We start from the raw sequence: 12256 nt of genomic DNA, 5'->3' as shown, positions 1-12256 counted from the left end.
GGAGTGCATTGCTGGTGATGCAGATTTATGCAGTTGGCCACTTGTACATCTTTCTAAGTGTTTCGGCGATTGAAGTTAACCTTATTTTGTTTTTTCTTTCAATTGCATGACCCTTAGTAGGCGCATGGAACAATGCAGGTTGAAGCGCAAAGAGGGTGGGAGGGGCAGTGAGGACGGGGCTTTTGGCACGCGAAGAATACGGGACGGGGTAATTGAACGCGGGTTTTTTCGAAATGTGGGGCTAATGAAGCGGGGCTTTTGCGACAGGGATTCTGTACACGGGGCAATCGTGCTACACCCGTCTTCGCAGACCCCCTTTTGAGAACCACTGCATTGCAGAAGTAGCGGCATAGTCCCAAGTCGAGAGACCTCAAACGACGTGACATTTCGGAATATGATCTGGCTGCGATAAATAGTTTGTCTGTTTTACTGTCAACTAGTAGCTTTTCACGACGACCCCGACGCACTGCTAAAATCCTTAGCAGAGAGAGTATGCCTGTAGTGCGGCACACAGACACGCACAAAATATGTCGATGTATTTATTAATATTACCCTAAAAAACGATTGTGGTATAGAAAGAATCAAGTGCGACGGGTCAAAGCGAGATATTTTTGAGAATGGCTGTTTTTGAAAAGGGCCAGGTGAAAAGGGCGAAACGAGAACGGGCCCAAATGACGAGGGTTGGAATGCGAAAGAGAGAAGATCTTTTTGAGAATGGTTGTTTTGAGAAGGGCCAAGTGAGAAGGTCGAAACAAGAACGGGCTCAAATGATAACCACCTACCCGAGAAAGCGCGTCCGCAAACTCGTCCTTCGAGCCCTTTAGGTACTCAATTAGAGGAGACACCTGCTAAGCTCTGCTGTGAGACAAGTCTCCCAAATTCCAACATACTTTGTCTCAATGGGCATCGTTAGCGTTAGTGAACAACCCGCTCAACGAATCCGTCGGACTCCCTGGGGATGACTAGAAACAGAGGCATACCGAACGGGCCCCACGTTGGATGCGCCATTTTAATGTGAGGTTCTTTACGGAGATCCCTCTACTAATAATCGCTGCCCGATCGGTATGCGCTCCGCCCGTCACCCAGGGAGTGACATAACACAACGAGAAGACAGCGAATTGGTTTACTGTACCTCTCGGTTGCCCGTCGTCGAGAACCGACAGTCCAGGCCCGCCGACCCTTGTTGTTGCCCATCAATCAGAGCTCACAGTCGAAGTCCGTGTCCAGGCCTGCGGATCGTCTTTCCCACGCCAGCATGCGTAGGCTGGCTGTCCCAGGCTATCAATGCCCGAGTCTCGTTGCAGAACTACCCCGTGATTGTCATAGCCCAGGTCATATGGCCAGGGCTCGCCGTTTCCACCGGTCTTGCTCCAGACCTCGATGGTGGACCGCTCCGGGGTTCGCCATGGGCCAGGCCAGGCAGCTTGGCTCCGACGTTCTTGTTCGGCTTTAGCCTCGCACAGCACGCACTGTCTTGCACCAGCTCGTGTCGTCTCCGCCGACCGCCTGTCACGTGCCGTCTGCCTCATCTTTCACCCTCGGCTCCCACAACCTGTGCCGACTGTATCGGAAAATAAAGGAAAACCTTGTGAATGTGTATATCTGCATTGTAGTAAAAGTTTCAAAATTATACTGTTATGCAAGAGTATACTATGTTAGGCAGAGATGCCCTTACAACCTGCATTCATTATGCATCATTCATTTTTTTTTACTAGAGATTAAAGAAAGAATATTTTATATAGCAAGATTTGTAAATTAACTCCATCAATTAATAACCTACCATAACCCAGTTGGCCATCTCTACAGTATTCATTTAATGTCAAATTCACTGTTTAATTGCCATCGACACCAGACCTTCTGAGGTCAAAGTTCATAAATATAGATAGATTAAACTTAGTTTATAAATGAACAAGTGGAACAACCTTCACAAGTTTCCGTCTAAGTATTATGCAATGGTAGTGAAAGGCGTGGAAAAACTACTCGATATTCAAATTGAAAATATTCGGTCAAAACCTCTATTCGCTTCGAATTCGCTTCGAACCCAAAATCCAATATTCGCACAGGACTAGTTCCTAATGGTAACAATGAATAGATCTAAAATTGCGTCACCGCGGGTAGGGGAGTTTACAACTTGGTGCAATCCGAAACAGCCTACCAAGGCAAGAAAATCATTGCACTGAGCAATATTTGAACACTACATGGACGGGCTGAGAGTCACCCAGTTGAATCCAGGGCAATTAAAATCCCCTTCTGATATTAAATCATTGTTTGGGTAGAATTCTGTTAAGTGCCCCAAAGAACTATACATGGCTTCATGAAAGTCACTTATATTTGACTTTGGCAGCCAATGACAAGCACCAATGAATAACCTACGATAACCCAGCTGAAGACGTACCCACAGGGTTTCGAGCAAGGAGTCGGAAGATATTAGTGAACATTTTAGATTGCACTTTAGAGCAATAAGTACACAGCCACCCCTTGCGCTAAAGCTATCTTTTCGGTATACATTGTACTCTTTGCTCAATGTCAGGTACTTACCGTCTACGCATGATGTAAATTAGGTTTCAGTTGCTATGATAATGTCCATTTCGCAAGAGGTGGTGATGCTTTCAAATTCTACCTCTTAAGAGGCTACTAAAATTTACTACAAAAAAAGACAGTGTTGAACAGAAGATTTGTGCACATTCGGGGGTTGTCAGTCAACTGCACGGGGAACTTCAAGTGGCCTTTAAATTGAAATGACAGTTTCAGCAACACTGTCATATATTTCACTGCCGACATGCAATTTATCAAATGACAGCTTGTATCAGACATGGTGCTCCCTAAACCGAGCGGCAAACTCCAACAGTTTCTTTCACCCGAAACGCACTTTTGGAGAGAAGTCCTCCGAAATGCACACCCTGGGTGATACATTCTTTAATTTTGAATCAGAGTACATTATCTTTGTTTTCGAAACTGAGTAATGTGACAATAATGGGACGGTTCGAACCGACACGTTTTGGCCCAAGACAATGCGCTCTTTCAATTTCGCCAACGTTTGGCATGAGATTATCCTTGATGAAATTATATAACAGTTGTTCGTTGTCATTCCAGGTCTCATTTTCGCATTGTGGCAAACCGCCAAAGATGAGATTGTTTCTGCACATCTGGCCATTCATGTTGTTCAAAGTGTCCCTAAATACAGAGACACTCGCAGACACTCCACTCAACAAGATGAAGCGTTGCGGTTACACAAGCCAAACTTTTTTTATTTGCCCCATTTGAGTAACTCTGGCCTCTAAACTAGCACACGTCTGGCCAGGTGGGCTCTGCCCTTGTTAATTTTGTTTAGCTTGCCCATACTTTCCCTCTGGTTTTGGTTTCTGGCTGCTAATGGGCTATCAATAGCTTCTTGCAGTTTGTCTATTTTCTCACTGTTCTTAATCTCGGGGCCGGGGATGAGCTCAATGTCGCCGGCCGACCCTAGTAACAGGACCAGAAGAGCAAAGAGTTGGACATGGTTGAACATTCCAGGAGATATTAAACTGCTTCGGCAGGAAGAGACGAGACTTTCTTTTTGAGCACATTGTAAACCTTCCGATACGAATTTGGTAGGTTGCAATGTCAACACACATTGGTACACACTGGTGGGATTTGCAGCAGGGTTGGGCAGAAATACTCAAAAAATGTAATTGGAAATACAAATACTGGGATACATTAAAATAGTAGCTAAAATACTGATACTGAAAAATATCTGTAAAAGGGTGTCGCAATACATATCGGAATTACATTTTAGAGGCAAGAAGTATTTGGAAATATAAATACAGGAATGCATTTAAGGGAAGGCAGAAATACAAATACAGAAATACTGATACTGCAATTCATTTTTCAAATTTGTTTGAGACGCCAAATGAGATGAAGCTTGAAGTTGGAAGTGTAAGTTTTCGATCCTGAAATTACTTTCCCGTAGGCTTGGCACTTTGCTTCAAAGGTAGTGATTTCGGACGATGAGGAGTCTTCAGTGGGCTCAAAAAAACGTTCCATCAAGGATTGACCGTGGTCCCTTCCCTGACATCCTGTCTGTCTGACGAGGGATGCGAAAAAACTGACCTCTAAATAAATTCTATGTCATACTAAATCGCATCAAAACGTCACCAGGCCGTGCCCAATAAGGACGCCCCTGTCAACATTTATCACATGACGTCACCGTGAAATTAACTGGTATTCTCAATCTGTAGGTGTGGCCTTGAACATGAAACTTTACCACGCTGCTGTATGAAAGGACAATACTACATACTTTCGTTGTAGGTTACCTCGTGGAAGATTGTGCAGGCAGTGTCATCTGGAATTTTAGAAAATAGTGAACCACCTGAAGCATCCTAAAACACGTATGTCTTCTCTTCTGTTAAGATTGAAAAACCGATTGATACGGTGGCATCCCTTTTGTGAAGGTCCTTCCTGCCGACCCTCCGCCACCAACGCATGGACTCCAGTCCTCAAGTTTTGCCTTGCATACTCCAAATAGAAACCTCGTGGATTGCGGCCTGAGATGGCCGGCACAGGTGCGAGCTCTCTGAGAAACAGCGCGCTTGAGACGAGTCGCAGGTGTACAAAGTCTGGGTCGGAACAGCGAGGGGCCACGTCTGGCCTCCTTCCTGGGTTTCGGATCACCAGAGCAGCATGTCACGTTCATGTCGGCTGATGACGTACTCTTGAGCCGCCCAATATTAGGGGCACCACCGCAGACACATTCGAATATAACTTCACAGCGTGAGTCTTCCTACTATTTCAAGTCAACCACCGCCAGGCTCGTGCTGCAGCGGACTGTGACTCAGCTTTGCCGGCTGGGAGGACTGTGTACGCTAAGGCAAGAGAGACAGTTAAAAGCAGGCTTTGGATGCCCAGCAAACAATGACTGAATTAACCCCCACCTAAGGACTTGCGGCCCAAGATGCTCCGGCTCCACTCCTGGAACGCCACCTGGTTCGAGTCCCCAACTACGCAATGCTTCTCAGAAGAGAGGACACATACAGAAATAGTTTGGAGAATCGGAAGGAATTTTGGTCACTACCATGACAACAATGCCCCAGCGTCTCCTTGACCCTGGTGCCCTCAGAAGTAAAAAAAAAAGAATGTGTTTCAATCTGTATTTGTTTTGTTTTTTTGAGGGGCGGGGGGGAGTATTTCTGAACAAATGTAACGAAATACATTTCATCCTGATTGTATCGCGATACAAAGGAAAATTCAAAATGTATTTCGATACAGGAATACAAATACTGGTGAAAAACATGTATCGCAATACAGAAATACAGATACCAAATGAATTTCTAAAATACTATTGTATCGCGATACTGCCTAACCCTGGACACAACGCAACATTTCCACTCGCAAAATGTTGTGCCCGTGAAATATTTCTCAAAACATGTTATGCCCAACCCTCATTTGCAGCCAAACGGAAACTTAAAATGTATTACAAATACTGAAGTGTACGCACCTGCGAGAGATTATTAATACGGTTGGTGCTCTGGCACACTTGGCTGCAAATCCCGAGGCGATGCTTGTGCCAATCTGTTTTGTAGTCCTGTGATGTGGTCACGTGTTGATGACGTGTTGACCAGATCTCCTGACGATGATGGCCACTGGCGCTCTGCACTGGAGTGGTGATTCTTGAAATCACAAAGTGTGTGACGGGCAGAACGCTGTCTAGAGGATACAGCACTTTCCACACAAGAGTAGCCGGGGTGCCTGCGAGAGATTATTGACACGTTTAGTGCTCTGGCATACTTGGCTGCAAATCCCCTTTATTTTAGGATAGCAATGCTTGTAAAACGAAAAAAAACTTATATAGAGGTGTTGATGTATAAATCAACTTTTCAGCCGAAATGGCTCAATATATAGAAATGCCACTTTACACAAGGGTATGACTTATAGTCTGGAAAATATTGTATATCAAAACATATGACAAGGAAATTTGTTTCCCTTTGCTATTTTCTAGCCTTGTTATTGGTTTTGCACGCAAAAAGGACAACTTTATTTACAGGTAGTGTAATACCCCTGTCAGACGGGCTAGTTTAGTGTCACTACAAGCGAGTGCACTTCGCACTTAGTGTCATTTCTGTAGTTTGCCACACGGCTCCTTCCTGAGGAACAGACTTGGCTTGGAGTGAGTTTGACGAACTCACATCGCTCGATCGAGCGCGTGGAATCAGTAGGAGTGTTTCAACAGTAAAACATAACAACACAGAAACCAAAAGCGTTGCGCAAGTTTTATTTTATAAAGAAAAAGAAATTCGTGAAAGAGACGACATGTAGAAGAGTGGCATTGCAAAAAAAAGTAGTGGGGTGGACTTGGAGTTTAGCCTTACCTGAATCAAGATTAGCGCAGTGGTGAATTGATAAAAGACGACGACAAAGTCAGTCATTCATGGCTATCTTGGTTAGCAGAGAATGATAGAGCCTACTTTTTTTGCAGCATGTGACTACTTGAGACAACACAATAATTATGATCTGATTAGGCAGTGCAGGGCCTCCTCATAAAGTTCCGTGGAACGAAGCGGAACGCCAAAGTTGGATATGCTTCGTTCTTTATCTCAATTAATCTAACTTAGTTTCAGAGCACAGCTCCTAGGCACCCGCTTCTGAGTTGAGCTGCGTCGGCGTAATCGCGCGTTGAAGCAGTTGCACTAAGGGCAGTTTCCCAAAATGACGTCACACGTGACGTCATGTGTTACGTCACGAGGGTAAAATTTTCCCGCTAAATTTTGCGGTAAAAGTTTTTGCTAAGTTTGGCGGAAAGTTGTTCCGCTAAATTTACAAGAAAAATTTTACCCGTGTGACGTCACATGACGTCACAGTTAAAATTTCAGATGACGTGTCATGTGACGTCACACGTCAATTCAGCGGTAAAATTTCCCGGCTAAATTTAGCGGGAAATTTAGCGAAAGTTTTACGCTGAGTGAGATGGGAACAGGAGAGGAGGATGGGAGGGTACGGAGGGGGAGCAGCTGGCATACCCTCCCCTTCGTACCCTTCTTCCCTCCTCCTCAAGAGCTGCGCTCCAATTCGGCATTACAGTGAATTGTAAACGTCTAATTTTTTTAACGTGTCTTTATTAAGGGGTATCGGTGGCCGAGTGGGCTAGCGCCCACCAGGTGGGAGTACGTGGAGAGAAAGCTCGCGCTGGAGAACCCAGTGATCCTGAACTCAATCCCCAGCCCTGCCCGAAGAACACACTTCCAACGAAGTGAGTTCGGGGAGCACACTACGCTCGCTTCGGTAGACCAAGTGTGTAATCTCGATAGCACTGTTCAAGGAGTAGAAAGAATAGAAGGAATTAACGCTGCGTAAATTTAGTATTATTTGGATAGGAGTAATATTAGATGCGCACTTGTTTTCTGTTTGCAAGATAGTAGTGCATTGTAGAAAAACAAGCGGCGAATCTAGTTTCCAGCCTCGGCCCCAGCGCGACGGCCAGCGACGGCCGGGAGGCACCTGCAAGACTCCACCAGGAATCTGAAGGTGGCAGGAGAGACGCGATAGGCTTGCTTGAAATGGAACTCGCCCAAATGGCGCAAGGTGTCTTCGAACCACCGCTCGTTCCTCTGGAAAGTCCACCGTTCTCGAGTGATCACGGGTAGGTTGTCGGTCACGAGAGCGGCTATGGTGAAGGCATTGGCCTGCAGCTGCTGATCGATGTCACTTGAAATTCTTGCCTGTCCGTCGGCATCCAGGTCCAGCTGCCTCTCATCTGAAAGGCGTTGGGCTCTCACGAAGAAACGTGCCCCAACCACGCGCTTCCACTGTCCGACATCGCGGATATCACGCTCCAGCTCGTCCTCCACACACTCCAAGATGTTTCGTTATGGCGAGTGGCGAGTGGCCAGTGGGCTCACCCACACCAGCTTGGAGCACGCGGAACGAAAGCTCGCGCTGCAGAACCCAGGAATGCTGGGTTCAATCCCTACCTTCTGCTCGTTTTGATCTATGATCCGTTTCACCTTATGTTGTACCACAAACAAGGATAGAAGCGCGAGCTCATAGCGTTGGGAGCTACTCTTAACGCACAAGAGCTTGTGCCGCCAAGATGGGCCCTACAGCAAGGAGCTTGCGCTTGTAACCTTTCCTGCGGTACATCATAAGGTGAAACAGAGTATAGATGAGCATTGTACCGGTGTGCGGACGTGTATCACTGGCTTTTAATGGCTGATCGTAATGATTAAATTGGATTCGAATTTGGATTAAAGCTCGTGACTTAGCGCAACATTGTGTGGTAACGTGTTTCTAATAAGATGGCGAGGTTATTTATGAAAAAAATGCGCATGCACTGTAATATTTTGCGTGCCCATTACTTACCCATCGCAATTGCCATCATTTTGGAGTGACACTAAGTTTTCCCGTGTGGCACCAACACACTTGGAGTGTGTTTAGATGGGTTGAAGTGCACTCGCTTGTAGTGACACTAAACTAGCCCGTCTGACAGGGGTATAAGAGTTCTTTCGCCTCCCTCCATTTCATCTCCCTTGGTGAGGTGTCCCATAGCCGTCACTCTATGGAATGCCTCAAATTTTTGTTTCTTTCTCTTGAACCTCTCAGGGAGCACATCTCTAGAAGAAGAAGAGGCACTGGTACAATACACACAAAATCATAAATAACCTAAAAATTGTTGTCAAACAGAAAATCTTCCAGGAATTCTTTTATCTATTCAGATTTACTTCTACAAGACAGGGCCGCCAGTTTCCATGATTTTTTTATCATAAATATTTGAAAAATGTTCTTATCATTGAACTGCTGTAATATATTATTCACCAGGTACATGTTTCTTCGGTTTCTATTTGCTTTTCAGCTATCGACAAATCGAAAAAAAGGCTTTCTTTGGTTTAGGTGTACAAAACAAAATTTTCCATTAAAATTTTTTTGCTCGAGCTCTATGGGAAGCACATGTGTCTTCCTTTATTTTACCAGTTTATTAAACCTAAATAGTTTGCTAGTTTTATCTTAGTTCAAGCTAGGACTGAATCCTGCATACCCACCCCAGAATATGTATCGTAATTTTATTTATTTACCCCATTCATTATCCTGGGTCCATGCCTACCTTTAGCTTTTTTTTTTTTTGAGCAAGAAATATGCGTACATTTTTTTACATTTTATTATGTGATTCAGTTTAATTTGCGTAATAAATAAAAATCATTAATTTTTACAATTTCTCCCACACATCTTTTTTTTGTCTAGCTGTATGGTGCAAGAGACATTCGAGGTTCTTTTGTGGAGTGAGTTGATAAACTGGTTTTATAAATACACCATAACCACTGTTCGATTACGTAATATCAAAGCGACCAGGAAAGGAATGTAGCGGGTGAGTCTTCCCACGTACGGTTGCCGAAAAAGGCTCGACAAACCAGGTTGTCATTATGAGATGAGGTCACAGAAGTGGTGCACGTACATTCGTTCCTAACTGGCATCTGTTCCCACGCTCGGAGAATAGACATGTGAAACCCCAGCTCCACCCAGGGACTCCGGCCTCAGTCCAAGGGCAGAAGGCAGAGCGAAGTCTGCAAGGACGTGCCTTGTTGCATTGGGCAAACGGGACCCACTAAACCTGGTTGGCCTTCCCGACTGGGCTGGATCCAAGGGACCTGACCCAATTCATCCACTAAAGTATCGCACCATGTTAAAAACAAATGTTGCATAAGAATCGCTCCTAGGCTGAAAGTCATCTCATAGTCTAGTTTTAGCGTGTCCAAACACCCTAAAAGCTGTTCAAACAGGACGCTGCAGAGGTCACGTCAAATGAAAGTCGCTTTCTGCCAGTCCCGTTTCAGTTTTCACATTGAACATGAAAATGGCACCGGTTTCTGTAAAGACTTATTGATAATCGTCTAACCCTCTTTTTTAAGAATGCAAGAAAAAAAGTGTTTTCCTCCTCCAAAAAAAAAGAAAAAATTACTAGAGAGGATTACAGTACATAATATGCTGGTGCTGCGTTGCAGGGCACCATCCTGCTGTGTCCTCTCGGGGCAGCCCTTTAGTCAGTAAAACTGTGATAATGTAAAAGCTATCATCCCACCTGGGTCATCATCTGCAACTCGTCAACTTACATTTTCTGGATCAATGCTGCATTGGAATGTTTTCAGCAATGCGTGAGAGTGAGTCATGTTGTTTTTTTTCCGCACAACTTTGAAATGACTGAATGGTTTACCTCGGCAAAAAATGCACCGTTTGGGGCATGGCCATGCAGGAGGCAATACTTTGACACCAAGAGGTCCCATTCCCTTCCCTTGGCCGGCTCTTGTGGTACCCTTGTTTCTGTGGCCTGAAAGGATTATCCCTTCAGCGCCGTGCATACTTGGGCCTGCATTGAAACCAAAATAATTCCACATGCACCGACTTGCCATTAAAGGCCAAAGTACACTTCTTAACTCTTACTTTCTACTCACCTGACACAGCAGAATGTTGTTAACAGGATTGCCACTGTTCACTAGAAAAATTATTTGTAAATGCTCCATAGTAATGAATCATCGTCAAGATCTAATGAAATAACAAGCATGGCCACTAAAGACGCTGTCCTATATCGTGAAGTAGAAGTGGACGTGATTTGGCTATCATTTGCAAGGCCTAGCTTGATGACATTGTAAATAACTCCGTGTCCGGTCACATAATCTTTTTTTTTTTATGCCTTCGCATTAATCCTTTCGTACAAGTGTTGAACTTGGACTGGTTTTGAGCACACTTATATAATTGCTTGAAGCTTTGCTATGGGAATCACGAAAAAAAGAAAGTTGTACTAATGCACCAAGACGATTACCATTGTATATGTCCGAACCAGTTCTCACCTGTTTTCCAGCAAAAGAAACAAATAGCAAAGTTATGCATGAATGATATATTGTGAAGAAGCCTGTCGACAACCTGATGAACAGTGTATTGAATGCGAAGAACAGAGGAACTAACAAGTTTTCTGTTCACCGCATGGTTCACGAAAACTCAAAGCATTTGTGAACTGTGCATTGACATTGTGTAGGCTCATTCTTTATAAAATGAATAAAGTACTCAGAAAATATTTAAGTAGTCTAACGCAGGCCGAGCAGGAAATTTGCAGAAGAATCTGCTCCACAACAGTACTTATAACCGCATTTCTTGAATATTGGCCTGAGAAAATAAACAATTATGTTGTATATTGACATATGCTTACGACGTTATTAAAGGTTCCCTGAAAAGAAATGTTTGTTTAAACAGTCTGCTTTGGCATACGGGTGTCTAAAAATAAATTTTATGCAAAAAAAAGAATTATTTATTATACGCATATTAATGACGATAGATTTATCTGAAATTCTGCGCATGAAGTCTCTGACTTCACGGAATGGTCACTCATTCTTTCGACCTCAACAAGATGGTCATTTGCTCTTTCCACCTCAACGTGAAGGCAAAGTCGATGAACCTCTCCTCCACGCGACTGAAATGCCAAGAGAGAAATCAAATGGAGAGATGACTACCAACTAAATCGTGTTTTGCGTCACCAAAAATTGCTTTCAAAACATATATTTTTTTTTTGTGTGTGTAAAACTAATTTTTTGAGATGCATGTCTCCCAACCAGATTTTTAATTTTTTTTTTTTTTTAGGTTTCCTTTAAAGGGGTAGAAAAACAAAATTTCAGCGCTCATTTTCTAGCTTGAATGTGTCGCATGCTGCACCCTAACCTCAAAAACACCAGTCTTCCGTTGAAAGGCACAAGAAAACTAATTTTAAAGCTAAATAAACAATCTTTCAATGTGCACCTGGTGGATGCATGCGGAGCCTATTTGGGAGGTAGTCCAGCAACTTTGGGTAACTTATTACGTAGTCTTGACGGAGCAGATTCTTTCGAAGCAGCGCTGACCTTTGGAATTTCAACATTTTCCTTCTTAGCTTTCCTTCAAGCTCAACTCACAAATCGCGCATTGTACCAAACGGTCCAAGAAGACGGAACGACTCCCCTCTTTCTCAGACCCTTGTTCGTGCAACCGGAAATAGCCAATTTAGCCCGTCGCTCAAAACTCGAACAAAAGTTGCTTTTCCTACCCCGTTCAGCCCTAGGTTGACAGTGCTGTGGAAGCTACGTGCCCCTTGGGCCAGCCGCACGCTCGTCACTCCATGGGTACTTCGAACGGCTTGGTTGTAACGAACTGACGCTATTGACACCACCACAACGCTGACAACGCCACCAAGGGCAAAGCTCATAACCACGCCTGCCTTGCTACGTCACGAATATCTTTGCTTTCTGTTCTTGTTTCCGCCGGATATCCC

At 44.2% G+C, this 12256-nt stretch overlaps 1 protein-coding gene across 2 annotated transcripts; it reads right to left on the bottom strand.

The window, feature by feature from the left end:
• Nucleotides 1-1227: 1227 nt before the first annotated feature.
• On the bottom strand, nucleotides 1228-10323 carry LOC120844677. Of its 2 annotated transcripts, none has more exons than XM_040216591.3 (3): nucleotides 10175-10323; nucleotides 5474-5724; nucleotides 1228-1561 (listed from the first exon to the last, which is right to left on the bottom strand). In XM_040216591.3, the coding sequence occupies exons 1-3, from the start codon at nucleotides 10317-10319 to the stop codon at nucleotides 1526-1528; spliced, it is 432 nt and encodes a 143-aa protein (XP_040072525.1). In that variant the 5' UTR covers nucleotides 10320-10323; the 3' UTR covers nucleotides 1228-1525. The 2 variants fall into 2 exon arrangements, with proteins under 2 accessions (XP_040072525.1, XP_042144279.1); XM_042288345.1 differs by lacking the exon at nucleotides 1228-1561 and adding an exon at nucleotides 4726-4986.
• Nucleotides 10324-12256: the final 1933 nt, after the last annotated feature.

This window comes from Ixodes scapularis, unplaced genomic scaffold (assembly GCF_016920785.2).
Source record: "Ixodes scapularis isolate PalLabHiFi unplaced genomic scaffold, ASM1692078v2 ptg001953l_1___fragment_1__unscaffolded, whole genome shotgun sequence".
Lineage (NCBI taxonomy): Eukaryota > Metazoa > Arthropoda > Arachnida > Ixodida > Ixodidae > Ixodes > Ixodes scapularis.
This window is presented reverse-complemented; position numbering and strand designations above follow the sequence as displayed.